Below are 27936 nucleotides of genomic sequence, written 5' to 3' on the forward strand. Positions count from 1 at the left end.
CCGAAAAAGAAGAAAAAAGTATTGACATGCAATCAATCATTATGACTCGACACTAGAGGGCGCCACAGCCGTTGCCGTTTATCACACAGTAGTGTGTGCTGTTGCTAAGCTCCATTTCATGATTTTGACACGTAAGACGTTCCGCTATTTTTGATTAAAATGCTGTGAAAGGAGACTCGAAAGGTACATTAGATATTTATATAGATAGGGTATCATACTGCAAACAAAATTAGCACTTGTTTCAAGACGTTGCAGTAAACAATTACTCGGTTTCGAACCGCTTTTGAACGGTCATTGCTGTTGCCCAATATACGGACAGTTCAATGTTATGACCAGTGGGAGGGGACAGTGATGACACCGAAATGCCTTGTCCAGACACAGTTGCAATCAATTGCATAATTTGTTCAAAAACAACAAACTTTACATATTAAATTATAGTTTTTATACAAAATAAGTTACATTATAACAGTGTACTATAGGATAGTCAACTCATAAATATCGGGTCTTGACTTCACACACACCATCTTCTTGAATCTCTTGCGAGTCTTGGCACTTTTTAATTAGAATCTGCAGTTAATTAAACCATGCTACCATGGCTACGTCACGTACTAGCCGCCCCCCCCCCCCCTCCCCAGCATCTAAAAGTGTGCCTGTTGTGCACCATTTTTTTAATTATTGAGATACTAGATAGGCCTATAATGACTCTGAGCATTTGGTAACTTGATATATGACGCATTATCACATAATATGTTTATGATTATGATTTTTCGAGACACCTAGGTTAAAAATGTTTTTTTTCAAAATGACAAGAAGACCCAACAAAATAACTTGAAAAGTGGTTTATTAAATAATAAGTTCTGACTTCCCGCAGCTCCACCAACCATGCCTGTGTACGTCCGTAAAAACCTTCTATCCATCACTCCGGATTCTCTGGGCACCCAATCCAGCGATGAAGAAGATTACATCCGAGACCCGGAGCAGATGTACGATGTGCTCCCCCAGCCTTTCCGACTTGTCAACAAGATTGTCAACTTGATCTTTGACGTCGCTTGGGAGGTCATCAGCGAAAGGGAGGCTGCACGGATTGCAGAGAGATCTCGGGTCAGACCACCGCAGTACGACTGTGCGATTGCTTTACCAGTAAGCTAGACGAAGCATTTATGTTCTTCCCTTTTTTCTTCTTCTTTTCTTATCCCTCATTGAAGTCTGTAACAAGTACAAAAACATAAGTTCAGCTGGCCAAATCACAATCTTGTATCCAATGTTGTGTTATCAATCGGCTCTAATGTCAGACCAGCACAGTGCATTTCCGGTTTTCACTTGAATTATTACTAGGATATGTATCATAGAAGATTTGTCGGGATTGTCTTTCATAAGTAGACTTCGTTACTCAACAGAATTGAAAAGTGTTCAGCAGACCCAAAGTCAATATTATTTGAACATGTTTACAAAGTGAAGTATTATTATTCAATTGACAGCCAGACTTGTTTTGCCTCAAATTTACTTGCCTGATACTAATATCACTGGCCTAGGGCCTGCAATCCAAAGTAAAATTCAAGCCTTGAGGGCAGTTGCCTCTGTTGCCTCTATGATGAAGTTTCATGCCAGCTCCATGTAGTTGTGCTTTATCCTTTGTAGGGTATCACGGCCGAGTGGTTAAGAGAGTCAAATTCAAGCTCTGGTAGGTTCAAATCCCGGTCTAGACACTTAGTGTCCTTGAGCAAGATACTTTACTACATGTATAATTGCTTCTCTTCACCCACCGGGTATTAATTGCCAATATCTTTCAGGGTAGAAGTTAACATTGTGTAAAAAACAGCCTTTGGAGTGCCAGGCAGCAGCTCGGGGTGGTATACTCCTCAGGGAGCCGAAATAGAAGAGAAAGTTTAATATTGACCCAGTGACCAGGGCACTCTAAATGTAATGCACATTGAGACGGTTATTTTAAAATAAATGCGCTAAATGTATTCAAACCTGTCCTTCCCCCCCCCCCCACCACCCCCGTAGGACTATGGAGACGCTCTCTGCACAACAGGGAGCCCAGATGGTCGTTACGCTTTCTTTGGTCTTCCTCAAGGGATTGCAATGATCGATGCCGCAACTCAAGCCCCCGTTGCAATGTGGAATCATGGGACGGCAGACGCTACCATCAGCTCCATGAAAGTGTGCTCCATTGGTGTTCAGACTTATCTTATTGCGGCTATGGATACAGAAGGTAAGCTCGGGCGATATCTGGATGTAATCGAAAATCGCGATACCATTTCTTAGGATTATGTATCGTCTTGGTTTCTTGTCAATCGATTTATCGGCAAATCATGGTTTTGATGAAGTATCTTGATGTCTTCCCTAATTGAGACGTCTTGCAACCACAAAGGGCTGTTTAAAAAAATATGAAGTCCCAGAAACAACCACAAGATTCCACAATTGATCCGGAAATACCAGGGTTTCCTTAAAAAAAAAAAACATCAAAAGACTCTAGCGCCCAGGCGGTCTCCCACAGACACTGCAGAAGTAACACAATGTGTCATTTACCTCCCCTGTGTGGGAGCCTTGTGCGCCCCCTTGCAGCCGAACTGCAGACCACAATGGGATCATATTACACAAACCTCAACCCATCCACAACCCGTTTTATGAATGAGAGGTCCATGTGCACTATGGATGATATTGGTTAGCTAGAATGAAATGGGCGAGATCTAGCTAAATATGCACACATGTAAGAACAGTCATGTGCAGTAGACACTTTAAAAGACACTTTATGTGTGTGTAATAGAACTCTATGGTGTAACTGAAAGGGCCATGTCCAACACCATGGGTAGACAGTACACCCCACAGAGCCATACCCCGATTTGTAAAGTTAGAATTGATTAAATTGGGCATTGAAAGATGTCAGAATTCTACACTTCATAAAGTAATGAAATAGGGCATCGCAAGATGTTATAATATTTGTCTAAAGTATAAATCGCGATATTATCGTGATACATGTAGATCGATCATCGTGGGACAATAAAAGCAATTTTGCCAAAGCTTGTAAGGTGTTGAATTTGGTCTGACATTTAATATCAAACAACATCCTTGGTCTTATAGTATAACAACAGATTCCCAATTCCCTCAAAAGATATCTCGAAGTTCACACAGAAATGTCCAACATTTAATTAGTTTTAAAGCCAATTTATCTCCTTCCGTTGGTGTAGGCATTACACAAACATTTACACAAATTTGAAAAAGAAAAAGAAACTGCAGACAATGTCATTTCCAAACATGTGTGATGCAAATTTTATTTGTGCAGAATTATTATAACTCTGATTGTTATTTATTTTTGTCAAACTTTGATATTTTGTTTCATGTATTTCCCACCTTAGGAAACGGAAGGTTACTCTGTTGTGCCTATGAATGCATTCATCCTCTTAAGACATTCAATGAAGATGTGTCCGGTTCTCTTATCACTGAAATGCTCCTCTCAAATGACGGGGACTATGTTTCAGTTGCCGTCAAAAGTAAGTATATGTACTATAAACAATTACACAACCCTACATTAGTTCTGCTTTTTGACTTTTTGTTGCCATTTCAAGTAGGTCAAGTTTAGGGTTCTGACATATAATTTTCATTTGTTTCAATATAAGATGGAACTGACGTGTGGTTGGATGTCTGGCATCTGCCACGTGATAACTGGATGCGTGAGGTAGAGACTGCGCATAGCAATGCAGTCAAACAGCAGCAGCAGCAGCAGCAACAACATCAGGCTGAGAAACAAGTTAGTACAAGAGCTAACATGTTGTGATCCAGCCGTCGATTTCACAAAACCCTTCCTAACTTAGGATTAATCTTAGGACTTTAGGACGAGTTCAGTTCCGTATCTGAAGCAGGGGGACGCATTAAACCCATCCTAAGTTAGGACGGGTTACTCGTCCTAACTCAAGATAAGACGAGTCCTAACTCTTTGTGAAATTAACGGCAGATAATGTTATCTATTGGAAAAATTCAGTCTCTTTACGAGACTGGGTTCTAAGTTATCCAACCTGCGAGGGCTGAGACAGTTTTACGTTGGATTAACAGCGGGACAGGTGTGTGATGTTTTTACTTTAATCTATACAAATTTGACCCTTTAGTAAACCCCTAAAATAACAAGTTAGTACCCCAACAGTTCTGTTAAAAAATACCACAACCTAATGTGTCATATTGTATTGAATCAATGGGCACATGCCTTAATTTTAATTTAGACTGACGATTTGCTATGAATCAGCAGTGAGTCAAAGAAAAATAACATTACAAAAATGTTGATAAAGTGATTTTTTCTTTGCTTCAACTAATGTAGCAGGATTCCAGTATTGATATGGCTACATCCAATGAGGGAATCACATCGGACAACACAACCAAGGTGCGATTTATTGACTGGTCTCAAGTGAACCATTATACTTTTAAAGGGTTTGGGTACTTTTAGTACAACAAAAAGCACAAACATCAACATAATTTACATTGAGCTTACACAGTTTAAAGATAATGTTGGTAGAAGGCTTCCCTGACAATATTACTGGCTGAGGTGTTGTGGTTTTTGAGAAATGAATGAAACGATTCCACAAATAAAAACTATTTTCATCTCAGTTCGCTTCTGACTGGCACACAAGACATTTTCAAATTAGGGACACCGCAAACTGGGACTAGATATTTTAGATGACAGAGCGCCAGTGTGACAGGAGATTCTGTCCCCCCGAGGTTCAGTCCCCTGAAGGTTTTGTCCCCCCTATAGCGAATTGTGTACAAACTACTTCTAATAGAGCCCTCTTAACATCCTCTTTCACCCCATAGGATAGATTTCCCTGGGAAAACCGCATGTTTATCTGGAAGTCGATGGTTAATACTCGCTCTGGTTGAATTTATCTTTGTACAACCACACTTTCTTTGTTCATTAACCCAACTTATTAAAGATGTTATGTCGGATTTTTGGCCCCAAACATTAAAAATAGATTTTTTGGGGGGAGAATGGTAATTCAAAGAGTATCACCCGCTCTAACGAAAAGAAGTTTAACTTTTACTTTTAATGTTCAGGAACCATGACAAAAATTCAAAACGTTTCTTATAAAACACATAAGAATTGGTCACGTAATATAGTGTCGGGGCACTTTATTTCAGTGCTACTAATTATTGGCGGACTTTTTCGAGCAATGGCTCAAATGCAACCTTGTAACTTTCTCGACCCCCATCAAAATACCTACATATTTTGAATTTTAAATCAAAATTTTGGGGTCAAATTGGCCAAAAATCTGACATAGCATCTTTAAGTGATTGATTTTCTATTGATTTTTTTAAGTAATGTTTAATTTTGATCTTACCTTTGCAGTCCACCTCCTCTGGTTCTCCGAGGGGTTCTCCTACGCCCCACCATGGGGGAGTGGCTAATCCAGCCCCCGCTCTCAACATGTCACAGATGTCTAAGCCTACCGCAGTGCTGCGAGTTCGACCAACTCCGTCTACTGTAAACGGTAAAAGAGCGAGAACTGTTGCCTTAAAGCCAAATCATCAAATTGTTGAAAAGTTTATCAAAATGCAATCATGCAATAAATTTCCACATTCCGAAGTGTAATTTGTAAATGTAGAATGGTTGGATGGGGTGGGCAGTAGTGCTGGTTTTGGAGTTTGGTTTGGGCAGGGTTAAGCCCCCACCCTTTCGTCTGCTCTAACCATTTTAGCTTTCCCCCTTGTGTTAGTACACTTAACCTAAGAACAGAACATTGTGTGAGTACAAAAAGGTTGTTGTTTGATTGTGCAACAAAGTCATATTCTCCCACAAAGACACTTTGTGCAATAAACATCGCCATTTTTTTAAATTTTCTTTTTAGTGTAAGAGAATAGACTCACATTTCCTATGTGGTAATGGGCACCTGTATGAGGAAATGGTAAATTTATGCTGATTATTCAAGGGGCACCGAGACTACTAAGACAGTGAGCCAAGGAGGCAATTGCCTTTGTTGACTGTAAAGTGTCAAACTTGGGCACCTTATATTGAGAAGAAATTATTGAACTTAGCACGTTAGTTGTGTTTAGGTAACTTTAGAGGCCAAGTCAGCTTGGGGTATTCCCTCAACTCAAAGCAATGTTTGTTTCCACATATCATCAAAAAGTACAGTCAATAATGTATGAATCAGAATGTGGAGGCACGTTCCAAAAAGCGGGGCTTGTCTAGGAACAGCCTACAAACCAAAACAATGCAATCACCTTAAAGGGTCTATGTACTTTTTGTAGGACAAAAAACACAATGTCCGCAGATTTACATTAAACTTTCACAGTTTTAAGATAATGATATTTAAAGCTTCCCTGAAAATATTACTTGCTGAGGTGCTGTAGTTTTTGAGAAATGAGTAAACAATGTCATGAAAAAAACGTATGTAAAAACGTATTTTTCATGACATTGTTTTACTCATTTATCAAAAACTACAGCACCTGAGCAACTAACGTTGTGAAAGTATGCTTTCTACTATCATTATCTTCAAACGGTGTAAGTTTAATGTAAATCTGTGAACATTGTGTTTTGTGTTACAAAAAGTACCCAAATCGATTAACAAAAGATGAATATTTTTTTATACAAAACAAACAAAGTAACACCTACAACAAGTACAACAAGCTACAGTATCGATTATAACTTTGGCTTAAAACTACATGTATACTTCTGACTATACCTCCAGGTGTGTCTGGTTCAGTGTCGGCCGTCTTCCGAGCCATTGATGAGGGTAACGTCGTAGGTCTTGGCACTAAGCAGCATCTGATAACAGAGCAGCACCTGGAGAAGAGAAGACAGGTGTTCAGACAACAGCATGAAGAGGAGCTGAGACACCTACAAGATGAAGATAGCGTATCAAGGTATAAGTTGTCTTACAATACTTGTTCATAACAAATCGGCGTATATTTTTATTTTGGGGGAGGGGGTAACAACATTTTTTTATTTTTCATCCTCCATATGGGCACCAAGGCCTGATGAATTGAACAGTGCAACTTGCTTATGTGTGCCTTAAGAATCTTGAAGCATAAAACACACTCATCATCTCAAAGTATGCTTTTGGCATGTTCAAGTTAGTTGTGAAGATGTTTGCGATGCTCTGAATATCGGTTTTTATCCTGGGACTGATTTCATAAAGAGCTAAGATTGACCTTAACTGCAAGTCAGTCAAAGTTGCTTAGCAAAGTGTGATGTCACAATACAAATCACTATGGTGAAACTGACAAGGCATCTTAAGATGAATATTCATGCTTTGTGAAATAGAGCCCTTGGCTGGCGTCCTGTCCAGGGGGAATAGAAATATTCTCAGCCGTTTAATGCCAAGGAAACCGGAGATAATTATTGGCCTGATGAGCCATATTGCTGTATTGGCTCGAACGTGACAGACTTTACTGTTTACTCTACTGCCACTCTCAGTCCTCTTGCAAGCACCTTCTCGAAAGAGTTTGATCTTTGTAAGGCAGTTTGTTCATAGAGCTATGTTTGTTTTGGTGTTGACAGCCCGCAGCCCCTGTGTAGTTTCCTCAACCCGAGCCACATGTTGGTCACTGGCCTAGAGTCCAGCAACGACAGACCCAACAGTATCGCTGTGGCATGGACGGGAAGTACAAATATCTGCCATTACAACCTCCTTAAGCCGTCAAAAGGTAAGAGAAATTATTGACCCGGAATGTCATATCCAAAATTTATGGTTGAAACTCATGATTAAATGCACTAGACACCTGTAGTAATTGTCAAAGACCAGTATTCTCACTTGGTGTATCCCAACATATGCATAAAATAACAAAACTGTGAAAATTTGAACTCGATTGGTCATTGAAGTTGCAAGAAAATAATGAAAGAAAAAACGCGCTTGTTGCACAAATTGTTTGCTTTCGAATGCCTAATAAAAGGCTTCAGTCCTGCAGCCTTTTATTATTTGAATGAGAAATAATCCCTTTCTCAAAAACAATATTACTTCAGAGGGAGCTGTTTCTCACATTGTTTTATACTATCAACAGCTCTCCTTTGCTCGTCTCATAGTAAGTTTTAATGCTAACAACTATTTTGAGTAATAACCACTAGTGTCCAGTGCCCTTAAGTCTGATTCTGATTTTTTCCCCTCTGAAAAATCAGGAAAATTGTTATTAAATAGCCTGAAAAGGGGTCTATAAAAGCCTATTAATATGTACAAGTACAATGTCAGCCAATGTACTCAGTAGAGTGTCTGTTCTTTTTTTCTAAAAGCCAAATATCATGACCGAATGAACAACGTTGTTTTCAAAAATGTTTGTCAATTTCACTTGTCTTGACCTTGCAAAGTCCATAAAGGTTTATCACTCATGAAGACAATAAAAAAGGTTAAATGTTATGGTGATTGTGTATGTCTCGCCCATTTTTGGAACACTGTAGCCAATATTTTGGTCATCCTTAACTCAAAAAAAAGCTCAAAGCCAAAAAAGAAAAAGCATCATCAGCCTTTCATCAAAATCATTCAAATAAGCAGCAACTCTATTGTTTTTGTGAAAATGAAAGGTTCTGATCGACGTTCAACCACCATAGGTAAGTAATTATAATCAAACCATCATTGAATGCAAAATGTAGCTATTTTTCTTTGAAGTAGGCACTATATTCTGTCGGTAAGTCTTTGCGCAGCACCCTTTTGTATCTGCTTCACACCCTGAGTTTTTACTACTTCTTGAACTTTTCAAAGCTGGCATTCATTTGTTTGTAATGTTTCCTAAATCCCCCAGTTTCACTGTTCAAAAGCAGTTCTAAATGACAGAAGCATTTTTTCCGCACTAATGCTAATAACAGAAGCTTAGTTCTAGGATCTCAGACAAAAGTGTAAATTTTATGAACGAGCGCGTACGTCCTAAAAGGATGTTTACCCGCGACTAACTACACTACTACTGGTGCAGTTTGGCGCGTCGATGGAGCAGTGATCTCATAGGTGGTGTGGCACATTTTTCTGACAGCCGGGTAATTTTAAGCAAAGTGACGCCATTAGTGCAGTGTGCAATTGGGAATAGCAGTCTGAATCTTATAAGAGAAAAACCAAAGCTCAGACCTTAATTAAGCTTGGGCGGTATCACGATATTTTCGAATATCGCGATATTAATTTGGAAACGATTTCGATTCGGATGGATTTGGTTTTAATCGAAATATCGATATATCGCAATATATCGCAATATCGATTAAATATCGCGATGTATTTGCTAGCCGAGATATCTTGCACCCCATAGGTTTGGAGTAAAACCAGAAGAATAGGTCATTAGAACACCTCTCTTAAGCTATGACTGTCTCTTCTACAACTTTCACTTGGAGTTTGAAGACTGATGATGTCAAATTTCATTAATCGCGATTATATCGAATACCGCGATATATTGTCGGCGATATATCGTGAATAAAATAAATCGATATCGCCCAAGCTTAACCTTAATCCAACAACTGACAGATGACTCATTGTTATAAGTCTGGCCATCAATTTCTTTAAGACCGCTTTCAGATAAAATCAATGAGCTTTAACAGCTGGAAATTTCCTTTTCTTTTTTTTTGCATGAATTTTTCAACGTGGTTTGTACATGTAAGTTTATTATTTTAGCATGTACAACGGTTTAACATGACCAGACTGAATATGACTCTCTTGAAAACATGGCTCTGTGATTTTCTCTTTTCTTCTCAAAAACTTGTCGACTAATGAAGCTAAAACTTCTACAGGTAAATAATATTACAGACACCTTTATTCACAGTGAGTAGAAGTTCATGTCATGGTCAAAACCTTGATCTACAAAAGGTTTCAAAATCCTTTTACTCTAAATAAAGCCTACGTGATCATGTACACGGCACCACTTCCTGCCATGCACTGCAGTTAATCATAGGATAATGAAGTCATATTTAGTCATAGTCTGTTCTTCACAATGTCTTCATCGAACCTCTACATGTATGCATCCACTGCTTCGTAGTTAGTCTGTTTATAGAAGTGGCTGTTACTGCAAATGCTTTACACTCTCTAAGTAATATATAGAATGAGGACGAATTGTTAGAACGTTCCAATTTACCTAAGTATGAACATTTTAGAGAATTTCAAGATTCATATCGAGTACTGCAGTAGTGTTAACTGCACGCTAGCAATATATGCACTGAGTTTGTCCATACCTGTGTTATAATTTCGTTGTATTTTTATTATCAAGTCATAATGTGTAATTAATTCTGTAAAATTATTAATGCAGCAAATATGACAACCTTCAAATTATTATAACAGGGCTCTTACATAGATGTAGACTGCCCTCGCTGTGATCAAACAATAGAAATGATGCGTATGTTTGTATGTGCACAGCTCTTAGCCAATGATAGGTCTTCCTTTAACCTCAATTAGGGCGCTATTTGAGCTTTTGATGTCATACATGTATACAACATTCCCACAATAATTACAGTGGCAAAAAAGGCTGACTTTGGCATTAACGGTTGGCAACAAACAAGTTTCTCTTTTAAAAGAGAGGTCGTTTGCGGTAACACAATGTGAAAATCTTTTTTGAGTACGTGTTGGTTTTGAAAAGAACCGGCGGTTGACAACTTAACAACTCGATCAGATGTGCTAATCGTCTACCGCCCAGAGCATATCTGAGCGGAACATTTTCAGAATCAACACTACTCACAAAAGAGAGAAAAATATTCATATGGTGTTACTGCAAACCTCTCTTATACTTCCACCATGCAAAGCTTCAAATCATACTTAAGTTTCTCTTTGATTTTTTTATTTTTTTTTATTTGGTAGATTTGGAGCACAAGCCAGACCTTGTGTGGCCTTTTGCCAGTGGAATTACTTGCCTAGCAACGTCTCCTTGCACCTCACTTCTTGCTATTGGACACCGAGATGGGACCCTGACTGTCTACGATCAACATACAGGTAATAATCAGTAAATAATACTAACAATTTATTGATTAGTTTTGCGACCATTCCATAAAATTTGACACAAGTGCATAAGAACATAATCAAGAATCAATTAAATAAACAACAACAGCAAAAGGGAAAATTATTATTATAATGGTAACAACAGCAAAAATCACAAAATAAACAAATTGTTTAAAGCCATTGGACCCTTTCGGTACAGAAAAAAAAAAAAAAGTTCACAGATTTACAAATAATTTACAAGGTTTACAGAAGGTAATGGTGAAAGACTTCTCTTGAAATATTAGTCCATGAAATGCTTTACTTTTTGAGAAAACGGTAAAACAATATAAATTCTCGTTAGCGAGAATTACGGATTTGTTATAAACACATGTCATGACACGGCGAAACGCGCGAAAACAGGAGTTGGTTTTCCCGTTATTTTCTCCCGACTCCGATGTCCGATTGAGCCTAAATTTCCACAGGATTGTTATTTTATATATAAGTTGTGATACACGAAGTGTGGGACTTGGACAATACTGTTTACCAAAAGTGTATAATGGCTTTAAAAGTAAGGAAACTCCACAATCCATATCATAACACAAGACCCTCAAAGAACTTCATGCCTGTATCTACCAATAAGGTACTGACTCATACATGTCATAAGGTGCTTGGACAAAGAGATATCAAATTATTATTACTTTTTTTTTATTATGAGACCAAATTATGTAGCACCTTTTAAAGGATTTGTGTACTTTTTCAAAATGTCCATAGATTTACATTAAACTTACAGGGTCTGAAGATAATGATAGTGGAAAGCTTCCCTTCAAATATGACTTACTGAGGTGCTGTAGTTTTTTAGAAATGAGTAAAACACTGTCATAAAAATACGTTTGTAAATGATTAAAATAATTATCGTCTCAGGAGACGAAAAAATTTTCATGACATTGTTTTACTCATTTCCCCAAAACTACAGCACCTCAGCACGTAATATTTTCAGGGAAGCTTTCTACTATCATTATCTTCAAACTGTGTAAGTTTAGTGTAAATCTGTGGACATTGTGTTTTTTATCCTACAAAAGTTACATAGACCGTTTAAGGGTTGACGTGGCACATTCAGCAGCTACTGCCAGAAACCCAGGGCTACTCCTTCTCTAAACAATAACTTTGTCATTAAATGTGCATTACACAAACAAGGGATCTTGTATTTTTGTCCTCACCAAAGGACCACAGCAAAAATTGGTTGTTTCTTACCTGAGAACACAAGTGATTCAGGCGGGACTCGAACCCACACTCTGCTGATCAGAAATACCAGGGCCTAGTGCTGCTTAAAGGCAGTGGACACTATTGGTAATTACTCAAAATAATTATTAGCATAAAACCTTTCTTGGTGACGGGTTATGGGGAGAGGTTGATGGTATAAAACATTGTGAGAAACGACACCCTCTGAAGTGCCATGGTTTTCGGGAAAGAAGTAATTTCCCACGAATTTGATTTTGAGACCTCAGATTTAGAACTTGAGGTCTCGAAATCAACCATCTAAACGCACACAACTTCATGTGACAAGGGTGTTTTTTTCTTTCATTATTATCTCTCAAGTTCCATGGCCGATTGAGCTCAAATTTTCACAGGTTTATTATTTTATGCATAGGTTGAGATACACCAACTGTGAAGGCTAGTCTTTGACAATTATCAATAGTGTCCACTGCCTTTAAGCATAAGACGTAGCTAAGTGCAATAAAAATTTGCTTATCAGAATAAGATTACCATCCAAACTTCCATGTCACATGTACAACTTGTGACTGGCACTGACTGGTATCTTGCTCATTTAATCTTAGCAGGCAATTGTTAGGTAGTATTTTCTGTTGAAGCAGCTCTATGAATTTTAACCCAGAGCTTGAGTCCTGTGCACAAAACAAATTCTGTCTGTATTCACCTAACAAGACAATGTACTTTTAACAATGTACAATGTACTTTGCCCTGCAAACTAGCTCAAATTCAAGGCCACCCCCGCCCCCACTCTGCTCTAATTTGTAAAAATATTAACAGAAGTTTCCTCTTGGTTGTCAAACAAATCTATCCCAAAATAATTTGCCCTTCCGCCAACTCCTTTCCCAGGTGTACCCCTGGCGGTTAAGAAGCTGTCACCCACAGGGGAACCATCTTGTGTCTGCTTCCTCAACCCGAGTATCCTGCCCCCTGCTCTGCCCCCTAAGGAACCCTTTACGTCCCCTGACGCATACTTGTTGGCCCACTGCACCGATGGCAGCCTATCTATTGTGAGGTGTGGGTACGATGGAGTTGGGACAGTCAAAGTTATCGAGCCTGCCACAGAGAGTATCGCAAACAGGGTGATTACGATTCAACCTCTCACAGGACTTCCACAAGTGGTAGGTTTCACTCATTGTTTTCCTGCCTCCCTTTAAAGGCACTGCCTTTGGTATTTATCAAAGACCAGTATTCTCACTTGGTGTATCCGAACATGTCCATAAAAAACAAATCTGTGAAAAGTTTGACTCCATTGGTCATCAAAGTTGTAAGAATACTCAAGAAAAAAGAAAAAAATCACAAATTTTTGTGCTTTCAGATGCCTAAAAAAAAACAGCTCTCCATTGCTCGTTACCAAGTAACCTTTTATGACAACAATTATTCTGAAATACATGTAGTGTCCAATGCTTTTAAAGGCAAAGGTTACCTATGTTTTACTTTAGTCCTATATGAATATTTTATATAAAACAAAACTAACCTGTAAAAAACTCTTTTCAAAACCTGGCAAAGTTTTTCAGACCTTGCTGAATATCTGGAGCGGTTTTATGGTTGCATAGGAAAATTAATCCGTTAATTCGAATGCACAATCTGAGAAAAGTTTCGTGCAGAAATATTTCTCAGATTGAAATGTTTTTAAATCCCTTTTTCTAAAACCACATGCCTTGAAATTGAATTATTTCTCAAAATGTTTCATAATCAACAGCAACAGTTTTTCTCACCAAGTACATGAAGTAAGTTCTTATTAAATTGTTGAGTAATTACAATAAATGTAAACCTTCCCTTTAAAGGGATGCCAACATCACTTTGTGTGCATGGCACTTGAAACAGTTGGTGACAGTGAATACCTAATAGCAGTCCTAAAGCAGTCATTTGCAGCCATGAGCAGCCGTTGGATAACTAAGCAGTCAACAAAATCCAAAACTTGTTTATGTAAGCAGTGGAAGGCTGCATACTTGAAGGCTTCTTGTTACTTAATCAAGTGACTTTGAGTTAGTCTGGTGACACTTTAAATGAACACCAAGTCTTACTCAATAGGAGCCATGGTACATTATTATTGTCAGTGGCTCTTTGTGGATGTCAGATTGAAGTTAGCAGTAAGGGGTTGGCTGGTGTCTTAACTGACAAGGGGGAAATTTGGACTTCCTCCCCACTTAACCCCCCCCCCCCCCCCCCACACACACACACACACACACTCTTCTGATAAGTATGGTCTGGGCCAATAAGTCAATAAATGTGCTGCATACATCGTACGGTTGACTCATACACACACCTTGATACGAAGCATATTGACTACATGAGGTGTTCTTATGACCATAATGATCCAACAGGTATAGAGAACTGGAGAGCTTTTTGATATAATAGAACAGCAAGAAATGAACCCTGTAAAGTAATGTAGATTTAGAGAAAGGGAGCATTGATTTACACAAATACTTTGAATCTGTTAAAGGTTTAAGATATGACGCCTTTCCCAGGCATCTTAAAACACATAATTCTATGCAACAAGGCTGTTGTTTTTCTTGTATTATATCTTGCAAAACTCTAATAAGAAATTACCCCTTTAAAGTAATGTAGATTTAGAGAAATGGGATTTTATTCACACACAAACTTTGAATCTTAGAAAGGTTTAAGGCATGAAGCCTTTTCTCAGGCATCTGAAAGCACATAATTCTATGCAACAAGGCTGTTTTTCTGCTATTATATCTTGCAAAACTCTAATAAGAAACGGGCCCTTTAAAGTTATGTAGATAAAATTATACAGAAAGAGGCATTTTTGTACACACAAAATTGAATATGAGAAAGGTTCTAGGCATGGAGCCTTTTCTCAGACATCTGAAAGCACACAGTTCTATGCAACAAGGCTGTTTTTTCTTGCAAAACTTCAATGACGAATTGTGCCCAATTTGTACAGGTTTGTTATTTTTGTGCATAATTATGTCTGGGTACACCAAGTGACCGTGATGGTCTTTGACAAAATTACCAAAAATATATACTTCATAATTTTAGGAAGAAAAAAAAGGTCCGCCCTGGGTCTTGCAAAATGTTAAAGTGATGGAAACTGTGCCACATCACTGAAAAAAACAGCGTATACTAATTATTTGCATTGCAAATGGCTTGGAGAACCAGTGGTAAAGTAGGTGACAAAGCAGATAATGGCATCCCTTTTCCTGCTCAGAATCTGAGGCCTGTAGTGAATTGTATTTATAATTCATGGATGAGAAATTTCATACTTATCTATGACTTTATTATGTCTTCTGCTTGGTAAAAAAAGTAGCTGTTAGATTTAAAGATCTACTTCTCTAGTGCTGAGGTTACTGTTCCCAACAACTTCTTGAAAACACTCACATCTTAGATCATGGTAAGATCTAAGAATGATGTGCATGAGACATATCAAATCTTGGCTTTAATCCAATGTGTGGTTTATAGTTTGTTTTTTGACCTTTACTATGTAGGTCATCGTGGTCCGTGGGGGCGGAGAAGTGACCCTGGTTGATGTCCGTAGGGGCCATGCTCTGTGCCTCGTTGCTCTGCGTGCAGCGGACTGCAAACTGACAGCTGTGGTTCCCCCGGTCCTGTCACCAGCTGCGAACGCTCAAATGCTTTATATCAAAGGTAAAAACAAATAGTCCAGACGGTAACGATCAGAGATGCTAGTGTTTTAAATGGCACGCCTGCATTTTCATCTCTGAGAGGACAAGGCCATTTTCATTTTGTAAAGGGCACTTCCGTTTGAAATTTTAAAGTCTAAGGGAAACTTTTGAAGGGGCACCAAGACCAAGACCAGGGCGACGGAGGCCATGTGCTCTGTAGTCTCCTTCATTAGACAAGTCTGAAATGTTACTGATCATTAGAGGATATACATCATGCAACATTCCTTATATTAAGTGTAAGGGTTCTCCATAAATGCCTGATAGCTTACTGGGTCGATACACGCAATACATACAAAGTTTTGCCGAAATCAAAAAGGAAGGATTTTTCTTTTTTTCGTTTTTCGTTTTGGGGGTGGGGGGGGGGGGGACTCGGGGTATTACTAATTTCACACAAATTATCAAGACAAAACCATTTATGGTGCTCCGGAATGCATGTAAGGTCTTAACACCAAGATTAATATTAAATAGAAAACCTTCTGAAGATCATGTTTAAATCAGTGTCCTTTGGCTATACTCCCAAAGATGTGGGTCCAGAGTGCCTGAGGGAAAGCCCTTTAAATTTTATTTGACTGATAATGACAGTGATAGTTTCTTGGGGATTAGATAATCTGCTTTTAGTTTATGACCAACACCACTGCTTTATTATGCATCAAAGCTGCTACATGGGACCTGGTGCCAATGTTCTCTATCATTTGAAAATCAGTGCAGACTAAGGATTTTTCATTGGTTAGGAAACACAAGGGGGGATGTGGTTGGTTAAGGACATGAAATGTTCGGCTCGCTGGAGTACTCTAGATTTAGATGAAGCATGATTCAGAGATTCTATAAATTGAGTCTTTGAATTGAGAGAGATTTTCTCCTTCAGTCATGTCAGTTTGCAGATAATTTTAGTTTGAACAAAGACAAAATAGTCTAGAGCTGGATTAGAACCTGGCTCTTCAATAGAAAAAAATAGACTACATGTAGCTCACAAAAGTCTTGGAAAACTCGTGATTGAACTCAATGATCTCATAACAGAAAGAAACAACATTTAAAGACAGTGGACACTATTAATTAATCAAAATAATCATTAACATAAAACCTTACTTGGTAACGAGTAACAGGGAGAGGTTGATGGCATAAGACATTGTCTTTAACAATTACCAGTAGTGTCCAGTGTCTTTAACTATTTTATCAGTTAAATTTATTTGTTTTCAAACGTGTTTTGCAAACAGTAAGTACATTCAATGCTAAAGTTTGCTAACGTACATTGGTCTTTGTTTTAGGTGTGAAGGACGTGATTGACGAATCCGATGAAACATCTGACACCTGTATGTTTGTTTTCCCGCTACGCTCTTTCCCCGCCTTGGATCCCTTCATGAAAAACCGTACTGACCCTCAACCTTACACCATCCACATCACAGCTCAGAAACGATTTGACGCCTTGCTCTCGAACAGGTAAAGCAAAAGTCAGATCACAATAATATTTTTTGGGGGGCGGGGGGGGGGCAAAGAATTGTGAGATTATCATTAAAGCCATTGGACCCTTTCGGTTCAGACAAAAATAAAAAAGTTCACAGATTTACAAATAACTTACAGGGTTTACAGAAGGCAATGGTGAAAGACTTCTCTTGAAATATTATTCCATGAAATGCTTTACTTTTTGAGAAAACAGCAAAACAATATAAATTCTTGTTAACGAGAATTACAGATTTATTTGAAACACATGTCATGACAGGGAGAAACGCGCGGAAACAAGGGTGGGTTTTTCCGTTGTTTTCTCCCGACTCCGCTGACCGATTGAGCCTGAATTTTCACAGGTTTGTTATTTGATATAGAAGTTGTGGTACACAAAGTGTGGGCCTTGGACAACACTGTTTACCGAAAGGGTCCAATGGCTTTAAATATGTATTTTAACTGAACCAAACCATTATGCAGTCCCAAAACGGTCTACAGTGTATATAGTTTGCGGGTAACAAAAGGTTGCAAAAACTATCAAATCTTAGAGAACTGCAAACTGGGAGCAAATTACCAACAGTGATACCAAATATCAAGTTAGGAATTGTACAATACGGGGGCAGTCGAACAACTCCTTCACCAATCAGCAAGAAGTATAATAAAACCCTTGGAGCTTTTATGTGGATTACACACAGAATTGTATATAGTAGGAATTGTCTGTACTCTATTTATTAGCAGATAAATCATGACTTAAAGGCAGTGGACACTATTGGTCCTTACTCAAAATAATTAATATCATAACATCTTACATGAATAAGAGTTATGGGGAGAGGTTGATAGTATAATAATTGTGAGAAACGGCTCCCTCTGAAGTAATGTAGTTTTCAAGAAGAAGTAAATTTCCCAGAATTTGTTTTTGAGACCTCATATTTTTAGTATTTGAGGTCTCGAAATCAAGCATCTGAAAGCACGCAACTTCGTGTGACAAGGGTGTTTTTTCCCTATCAATATTATCTCTCAACTTCAACGGCCCATTGAGTTAAATTTTCACAGGTTTGTTGTTTTATGCATACGTTGAGATACACCAACTGTGAAGACTAGCCTTCGACAATTACCAATAGTGTCCAGTGTCTTTAATAGGAGGAATAAAAGTTGTTGCCTTTGAAGCTTTAACCCTTCTGCTATTATGACCATTCAATATTATCCAATGTGGTTTTGAATGGTAGCCTTACCACTGTACGCTACCCTGCAATATAATGTACACGGTACACAGATCATTCACTATATTATAGTGAACTAGATTGACTGGACTATGTGGTATAAATCATGTGGTTAATGCATCTACCGGTTAGCTATTTACACATGTATGTGCGCTATTTAAGATTATAGGAGGTTGGAAGGGAATTTCCATCCTAAAAATATAAATAAACTGGAGGTGGATGAAGACCCATCAAAATGCCACCCATCGAACTTAGACCGTATTGAATGTGGCGTCACCGTTCAAGTATCTGACCTACAACGTGGCGTGTGTGCGTGCATGTGCCATAGAAATCAAACTGGGAATGCTGTGTGCTTCATTGATGTACACGTTTGGACGTGCATTCAGTTTGCCTTACAAAATGGCGACTTTGTAGTAAAAAAGCTGTTATTCAATACGGTCTTTCTTTAAAATAGTTTAGTTTGTGAGTCTGAACTATCGGCTTATTTTTATCTTTTGCTTCGTCTACAGGTTGATCCGACAAAACAATCGTCAGCAACGGATGCAGAGACGCTGGAATAACCTGGCCCCACAGGTCATACCCTGCAAGTAGGTCGATCTCTAAAGGAGTAGCACACTACCCTTGGGAGCTTTCAGCGATTAAAGGCACTGGACACCTTTAGTATTTGTCAAAGACCAGTATTCTCACTTGGTGTACCCCAACATACAAAATCTGTAAAAATTGTGTCTGTATTGGTCATCAAAGTTGCGAGAGAATAATGAAAGAAAAGACACCCTTGTTGCCCTTAAAAAGGCTTCAGGCCTGAGGTCTTGTACTATTTGAGTGAGAAACTATCTTTTTTCAAAAACTATGTTACTCTATAGGAAGCCGTTTCCCACAATGTTTTATACTATCAACAGCTCTCCATGGCTCATTACCAAGTACCTGTTTATGCTAACAGTTGTTTTGAGTAATTACCAAATACCAATAGTATCCCAAAAAATTTGTCACACTCTAGAAACATAAAAAGGCATAAACCTCTGAAAGGCCTTTTCAAGTCTGTTTAGCACAGGTGCACAACCCTTTAACGACCAGACGGATTGAAGCGGCCTTAGGGAACCGTTTTTTTGTTGCACTTGACTATTAGTCAACCTAGTGACAGTGTCATCCGTTTGTATATCCTGGAAGATAAAAATGGAACTCTGCCTGTCTGGGCCCAAGTTCATTAAGATGTTAAGCAGAAAAATGTTGCTTGATAAATTTATTTGCTTCGCAAAATTTTAGTCAGGCACCAACCACAACAATTCAGAATAAAATTCTGAAAGGATTCTTTATGGGGTTAAGGGTAATGCTAAGTACAGTGAGAACATTGGAAGATGTACAAACTGAGTTCAAAATAACAGGACCCATTTTCATAAAGCTGCTTAGCGGAAAAAAGGTGCTTACCATTGTTGTTGTGCTATACGGGACATGATGAGTGGGACACTAGCCACAGCATTGCACATTTTATTTGAGCTGGTAACCTGTTTCTGCTACCCAAAACTTTTCAGTGCTTAGAGAGTTGTGCTTACAGGCTTTATAAAATTGTCTTGTACATGGTCATGAAGTAGCTTTGATGGACTTTGTTATTCATTTATTTGTGTAGAGTGTTTTATTCCAGAGTCCCGAATGACTAACAAAACAATTGCCTTTCCTCCAAGGCTCCACCCAAATTCGTTTTCCCGAGTAACTACAGCCCCTTCAAATTGTAATGAAGTGCAAGAGCTTGTATATAGTGTAAATATCAAATAGTAATAACAAAGTTTTGAAATTGGTTATGTGGTAGAAATTGCTTCGTTGACGCAAAATCACATTATCACAGGAACTTCCGTCACAATATTGAAATGCAACTTATACAAATGTTTTGTACTATAAGTTGCGGGAATGCTGGTAAAATGACTTCAGAGAACATTGGGTCGATGATACTGTATATACCAATGGAATGAAGTTGTAGAAGTCAGTTTGTATTTATTGAGCGTATCTAAAATAGTTTAACAAAAATAAAAATAACAGCCAATGTTTGGTATTTCAGCCTTGAATATTTATATGATTTGTCTATTTAGTGTTAATTTGTTTTATAATTGAGTCATTTTTGTTTTTATACTTGGTAGAGTTATCAGGAAAAATCCAAATTGTGTGCAGATTTTGATTTTCTTAGAGATATACGTAAATTCCCCCCCAACCCCCCCCCCCCCCCCAAAGTTAAAATATTATTGCGAAATTTGTGAGATTAAATGTTAACCCCAGAAGAACCCACTCATCGTTAAAATTGAGACCAATAAACACTACAGACATTTATAAATTTAAAGCAGTAAGGGTGGTTGGCTTTCACGTAAAGGTATACGCCTATGGCTTCATTTATCTTATTGGAATCAAAACGAGCCTGAAAAGGGGAAATAGTGAGACAAAATTGTCTTGTTATGAATTAGTCAGTTACCTATTTTAATTTATTTATGACTATGGAGGGGAAGCATACAGGTGGAACGTGAATGGGATGGTAGTGGGATGATCTAGTGTTCCGACACGGCAATATCCGAGCTTCGAGGCATCTAGCCAAGAATAAAGTCACAGTAGATAATGGTTTAAATCCTACTGTCGTTAATAATAGATCGTCCGGGTGTACAAGATTCAAACATTGTTATCTGGCTTACAATTTGATGTCTTCATTACAGCCCATCTTCATGGGAATTGCCTGGCATCGATTGGCAAATGTACAAATTGAATAATCTTTGGATTTAACTGGAAAGTTGTACTCCAAGTAACTCAATTGACGTTGGGCAGAATCTATGTCAAGTCATTGCATCATGCACGCGCGTATCTATTGCACACCCGAACTTTTCGTTTTCGGCTCAGGCCTACCGATAATTTGAAACAAGAACCACAACCATTTCATCCGCAAGATGTTAAACTTGGCATGGTGGAAGTATAAAAAACTGAGAGGTTTGCGGTAAAAACCATGTAAATATCTCTGTCGGGTAGTTTGGGTTCTGAACTGAGAACCGGTGGTCAATTTCATTGTTCAAACATGCATTTTTCTTACACCAAATTTGAGATTCCCATGAGCAGACCTTAGTATTTTTAAGACTGTGAAAAAGTCAAGTCCATGTTGTCAAACTTGTCTTGCAAGAAAAAAAAAACAAGTTCGTGACAACTACTTTGGTACACCGTAGTTAACAAATTCACACAGCATTCAGTGTACAACGCTAAATATTCGAATTTACACAAAAAATACTTAGAAGTCTCACAGCTTTTTAACAGTAAAAAGGTCAACTAATCATTGACTCATAATGAACCCTAATCCTGCCCTGATACTCAATTTAATAAGGGTAATCCCTGGGCCGCAGAGTTATTCCCAATCCAAGCCAAAACAGCCCTACTTTTTTTACACCAGTGTAATTTAGAAAATGTTCCTACACCTCTCAGCAAATATTACCAAAGGTGTAGGGCCCAATGTTATCTAAAATATTGGTATCTAAGGTAATCTATAACACTCCCCCAACCCGCTCGCTCCCGCTCGCCCCCGCTCGAACTCGAACATTATTGCTCGTAATCGCTCGTTATTGTAACGACTTTTGCCGAGTGACTCGCGGCACTCGTTCCTCGTTTTGATAACTACCTTGTATAACTGTAGTTGGAATTCAACAACCCCTGGTCACCATCGAGCAACATCTTTTACACTTTATCCTTTTGCTCGGGCTCTCAAATCTTTCTGAAATAGATTATTTTTGAGGGATTACCAAACAAAAAAGACTGGGCTCGGCGCTCTGTCTTCTCCTAGTAGGGTGCACCCCTAGGGACTTGTTATCAGTGGAGCCAATTTGTGTGAAGTAGGCGTGGCTTACACTTGAACTACGTCACATTAACACGAACAGGATTTTGACATGTCCACTTTAAAGAGGTGTAAACTTTGTTTTGAGTATTCATGATACTGGGCTAATGAAATGCACCTTGCAGTGTGGACCATACATTTAGTATGAACGGTTTAATTGGTTGAGAATGAAAAGTGCACTCATTAGGCCTATAATTGGTCTGATACCACATCACGTTCAGAAAGGCGCCGAACCATTCGAAGTGCATGAAACATTTTTTGGAGCAACCGGGCGCGCAAGTCGAACGAACGACTGTTGCGGTCATTTTAGATGCGACTCTAACGGGTGTCTGAACTGGGGGTAGTCCAAATAAAAAGACGTTATTTTTCTATTATGTGCATCTTTATGGGTGTTAACAAAATCATGATAAACTGAGAAAATACTCGGTTTAGGGTAGAAATGCGTCAGGCCACTTACGTTTTATTTTCATTTAAACCATTATTTGTATCGGTATTTTTGCTTAATAAGCAGTTTGCAGCAGCTAATTTGTCTCCTAATGATATAGGCCCTACACTTATGAATTGATTTTTAGAATTCTTAACGAAATTGACACTTTCTTTTTAATACAAACAAGACTATTTTACACCAGGCAGCATAATAACAACACTAATAAAAATTCAAACTGATAAATCAAATTGTACCTTATTTTTACAATTTCTTTTTAAGTTTTTCATGTTTTGTTAATTTTTTATACAAAAATGAGTTTTCAACTCTGAAATGGAACACACAGAGTGCACTGATCTGCCGTCTCGTGTCCTTTGTGCAAAGTTTCTCAATAATGCGTAAATCTATCCACTGTACTTCCCAGCCATCTATTTTCAGAGCCTTACACACACCACACGCAGCATTCTTTGTATTCCGTTTCTATAGTTCGCACACACTGCTTTTGTGAATAAATTAACACGTTCACGTAAGTATTTTAATTGAACGATATATTACAATCCTTTTAACTCATCGAATTAAGTTCATGCTTTAAAACGACCAGCGTTCAAAAATAATTATACAAACATTATTTAATTTGTCCTGGGTTGTATAACGTATAGTTATCGCCCGTTCTGAATAGATGTTCAAAACTAAAATCGGCTTCGACTACTCATGTTCACTTTGTGAAAACTTCAGAGGAAACACACCCCCCCCCCCCGCCAATATGGCGCATCTTTTTCATTGCCAACACAAAAGAACCTTGCATTGTCCGCCATCTTGGATGAAACGTGTACGCGGGAACGCACGCGGGAAGGGTCATTGGAAGAGAGCAAAGCGCAGCGCCTACTGCACGTCATCACTTCTCCAATATTTGGTGCGTTCGTAGCTTCCCTGGGTCTACCCTGCAATGCTCACTCGGGGAGCCCCTGACAAGAGCTAAACGAACGACCACTCACCGCTCTCATAGTGACGTTCATACACCTGGGGCCAGCCCCCAAGTGACCCACTCCACAAGCAGGGCACTGGGGGCTGACCCGGGTGAGCCCCTGGAATGACGTCAAAGCTATTCGAACGCACCGGGGCAGTCCAGGGTCGACACAGGGAAGCTAATAACGAACGCACTAATTGTGTTACCCCAAAGATGGCGGTCAATGACGCTAGGTGCTATCCATCTAAATGAAACATTTGCCTCACCAGGGCCCAATTTCAAAGAGCTGCGAAGCACAAATATTTGCTTAGCATGAAATGTCTTCCTTGCTACAAACATAATTACCTACAAAATTTCCGTTTGTTGCATATTTCTTGTTACTGCCCTGCTATTCAGCTATGTTGCTTATCTTGAACACCACGGGAGATTTTGGTTGGTACCCTGTGTTTTATCAAGGCAAAAGGTTCATGCTAAGCAAGTTGTTCAGCAGCTTCGTGAAAATGGGCACTTGTTCCAATAATTTGTTTAAAAAAAAAGATAATGATTAAATTCAGATTTTTGTTTTTCGTTCAAATAAAACTCTAGCTCTTTGTTTTAGATTCAATCTCCAAGACTAAAACATCACTACAATCAGTAACCACTTTTCAGGACTGATTTCCAAGTATGTGTTTTTACGTAGGACGCCCTCTGTTGTTTATAGAATATCGGGAGGTGTACCCCGGCACGGGTAAAGTTTGCAGGTACTGACCGTCGTCATGATCGGCGGTCATGTTTGAGTGCGTCCTCGTGCAGCTGTCCCTGCTAAAACTAACCTGTTCTGACACTACATCCTCATAATATTCCAAAGAGTTATCGTATTCCCCGGATGAAATCTCGTAATATCTCGCGTTCTGTCGCGAATCGTTCAGAGTATCCGAGTTCAAACCTTCGTACGTGTACCTGGCCGACGTCATACTCTCAGGTCGTAACCCGAGGTAGCTGATGCTGTCGTCGGGTTCGAAAGGCGGAAGGTCATACTCCCGATTGAGGTCACTGAATGTGATTCTCTTGGGGTCATGAATACTCACTTCGCAGCTGGTTGTAGAACGAAGGCTATTGAAGGTGTTCCGGTTCATTGAGAGTGAGTTGGGTTCCAGGTCTTCCGAGTCGCTGCTTCCGCTGATTGTGATCAGGCTGTCCTTGGTACCCGGCTTGACGCGCGTCATTATTTTGATCACAGCAACGATGACGATACTGATGACAACGCCGGCCATTGCTGCTCCGACGACTGTCACCGTGGTGATCGGATTAGCTCCTGTTAAGCTGTCTCGGCCTCGACCTCCGTCGGTTGTTTGTTTCAAGAGGTCATCGCCATTCTCTTCTCTTGAATCATCGTCTGGTTCGTCACGGTCTGGCCTATCGTGGTCCGGACGACCCGGTCTACTACCAGGGCGGTGAGGCCAGTTTGGTCGAGTTGGTCGAGTTGGTCTTCCCGGCCGGCCTGGCTCGTGAGCTCCATCTGTTGGGCCAGGTCGACCTGGTCGTTCCGGGTCTCCTGGAAATGTTGGTTTGTTTGTCGCTGATGGATCAGGTAGCAAAGTCCGCGGTGGTAGCACCGTTGTCGATGCCACCACGGTGACAACAGGGTACCTGGTCGTCGCCCCGTGCCTGGAGAGTACTCTCAGAACGGAGGAGGCGTTTGCAACCTGTCCCGTGTTACTAGTCGCAAGGCACGTTACCACCGTGCCGTCTATGACATACGAAACGTCAAAAGCGCTTAGGAGTTGGTTTCCACCACCGAGCACAAATCGCTCCAACAAGGGAGACATGACCAATGGTACCCCATTGATGTACCACGAGTACATGACCTCGAATGCTCCCTTCGCGTTGCATCCAAACGTCTGCGTTTCCCCAGCGTTAATCACCGGATCCTGCGGCCGGATATCCACGGTAATGGTTGCCTGCAGTGGGACTACCGTGCATGACCTCTGCACCGCCAGGGCACCCCCGGTCTCGCGGCACTCAAACACAACACCGTAGTCGATAGGCTCCAGGGTGTGTCTGTAAGTATTAATGTCGGTCGTCTGAGCTCCGACTGGATTCGGACCCCGGTGCCAATCGAGTCTTGTCTTTGGTTTGCCTCCTTGTGTCCGGCACGTTAAGATAACCGTCTGGCCCGGAATGAGACCTGACGGCGGCTGCATTTCGCACTGCGGAAACCCGGCATCGGGAGGTACGATGACGGTCAGCATGGCCGACTTCCGTACGATGGATGAGAACCCAATGAGTGCACGGCACTCGTAGTACCCCGAGTCCGACTCGCGAACATTAGTTATCCTCATATTGAACTCTCCGATGTGCTGCCGGCCGATGATTGAAACCCGGTTCTGCAACTCCCTGTTGAAAAGAACACTGACACCGGGACTAGTCCGGGAGGCTAGGTGACTCCAGAGCACTAGTCCACCAACGTCCCGCCGTAAAGCGCACCGTAACACAGCAGTAGCTCCTCGCCCCACCACGGTGTCTACCGGGCTTACGAGGAATGGATCCGGAGTCAGCTGTGCTGTACACGGATGGAAAGCATACGCCAGCAGAAGAAACACCACACCAAAGCAACTCAATATAATCCTCCTCCAGCTGTATGGGGAACTTAACTCCATGGTTTTCAAATAAATAAATAAATAAATCCAGTCAGTTATTAGAGCATCTACCACCGTATGTGGTGAAAATTCACCTTGTACATTTTTCTTGACTCCAAACACAATTACTTCATGCGAGTAGAGCCAACCAAAATAATAAGAGCAATAAATGTTCAACTTGAGCAGATCTAGGGGTATGGTGAACTGCTCGCTTCCTGCGTGGGGTCAGTCAGCCCGGGTCCCTCCCCGTGGCCCACCGTCATGTTTAGTCCTCCTAAACACTGACTCTGAGTCACCTTCCGTCCATGGTCCCCCTCCCCCCTACACACGTTGCCACGGTAACTTTTTAGACGGCTGTTGCATGAGGGATATGACTCAACTTTTAGTTAATTAATTCACTTTTTTTTTAGATGAAATAATAAAAATTGGCAAATTTGACACTTGGATTTAATTAAAAATCCGAGCGTACACCAATAATTCTACTAGGCTAAAGCCTGGGTCCAATTTCATAGAGTTGCTTAAGTACAACAATTAGCTAAGCACAACAGAATTATGCTTACCAGAATATGGTTACCAACCAAACTAATGTACAGTTGCACACAAATATGTGACTGGGATCCTGCTCATTTCTCCATATAGTACATGAAATTGGTCCCTGTATTCGTTGTCGATAAGCACGTACCGATTGAAAGGAAGCACGTTTATAAAGTGTACGCCACTGTTACAATCGGTCTACCTTGTCCGCAAGTTTTCAGTTTGTTCTTAAAACTGTGTACATGGTATTACTCAACTGTTTTGAAGTAACTATGAAACACCTTTAACTGTTTCAGCATCTGAATGGACTCTCATGATAAACACTGAAAGTAATTTGAGTTGATTAGTACAACAAATTTTGAGTATTAAATCTAAAATTTCAATACAAAACAAATACCGAAAGACTAAAACATATTTTTTTCGCGTTGGAAAGTGATGGGGGATTAAAAAATAAATAAAAAAAAAGGCAACTCAATCGATTTCCAGTCACAATTGAAACACTGTTTGGGTTGTTTCATGTACTTTAAACACGCGCAACAATGGAAATCTGCTATTGAGACGGTGGACAATTGTGTGCACTTCATAACTAGGCCTACAGTGGAAATCTGCTATTGTGACGGTGGACAAATAACTAGGCCTACAGTAATGAAGTTTCTACTTTTTAGCTTAGTACAAAAATACCCACACTCTATAGCAATTTTACATTGACATTTTTATTAGCGTTGCTTTCCTTTTAAGAGCTTTTAAATCTCTCCAGACAAGGTTCTTGGGGTTAAAATAAATAACTACATCCGAACTTCCTGTATTACTTTTGGGTTCATCCTTTTTTAATAATTATGAGTGACTACTACAGGTTGAAAATACATTCAACACCACACCATGCAATACATTCTTACGAACAGCATGTACATTATAACGAAAACCCCAACATATAAATTAAAAAAAAAATATGTATTTTAAAGGCGTCTTTTATCACACGATGGATTGAAGACATTGATTCCTTGGATGACGTCATGGAAAGGTGGTACGCTCACAGCTCCCCGTCAGCGAGGCCGACCAAAAACGGTCATGCAGTGGATTTCTGACATTTCTTTGACATTTGTATAACTAGTGT

General features: G+C 39.6%; 2 protein-coding genes across 2 annotated transcripts; one reads left to right on the top strand and one right to left on the bottom strand.

The window, feature by feature from the left end:
* Positions 1-75: 75 nt before the first annotated feature.
* LOC139942209 (WD repeat-containing protein 93-like) lies at positions 76-20472 on the top strand. The gene is made up of 14 exons (XM_071938985.1): positions 76-183; positions 872-1140; positions 2008-2215; positions 3360-3494; positions 3621-3751; positions 4313-4375; positions 5336-5477; positions 6678-6852; positions 7490-7635; positions 10746-10877; positions 12978-13249; positions 15578-15737; positions 17041-17212; positions 18942-20472. Exons 2-14 carry the CDS (start codon positions 883-885, stop codon positions 19021-19023), a joined length of 2076 nt encoding a protein of 691 aa, XP_071795086.1. The 5' UTR covers positions 76-183; positions 872-882; the 3' UTR covers positions 19024-20472.
* A 3869-nt stretch (positions 20473-24341) lies between these two features.
* On the bottom strand, positions 24342-26309 carry LOC139941803 (uncharacterized). Its single transcript, XM_071938425.1, has one exon. The coding sequence runs from the start codon at positions 26307-26309 to the stop codon at positions 24342-24344; it is 1968 nt and encodes a 655-aa protein (XP_071794526.1).
* Positions 26310-27936: the final 1627 nt, after the last annotated feature.

Source organism: Asterias amurensis, chromosome 9 (genome assembly GCF_032118995.1).
Source record: "Asterias amurensis chromosome 9, ASM3211899v1".
NCBI classification, from domain to species: domain Eukaryota; kingdom Metazoa; phylum Echinodermata; class Asteroidea; order Forcipulatida; family Asteriidae; genus Asterias; species Asterias amurensis.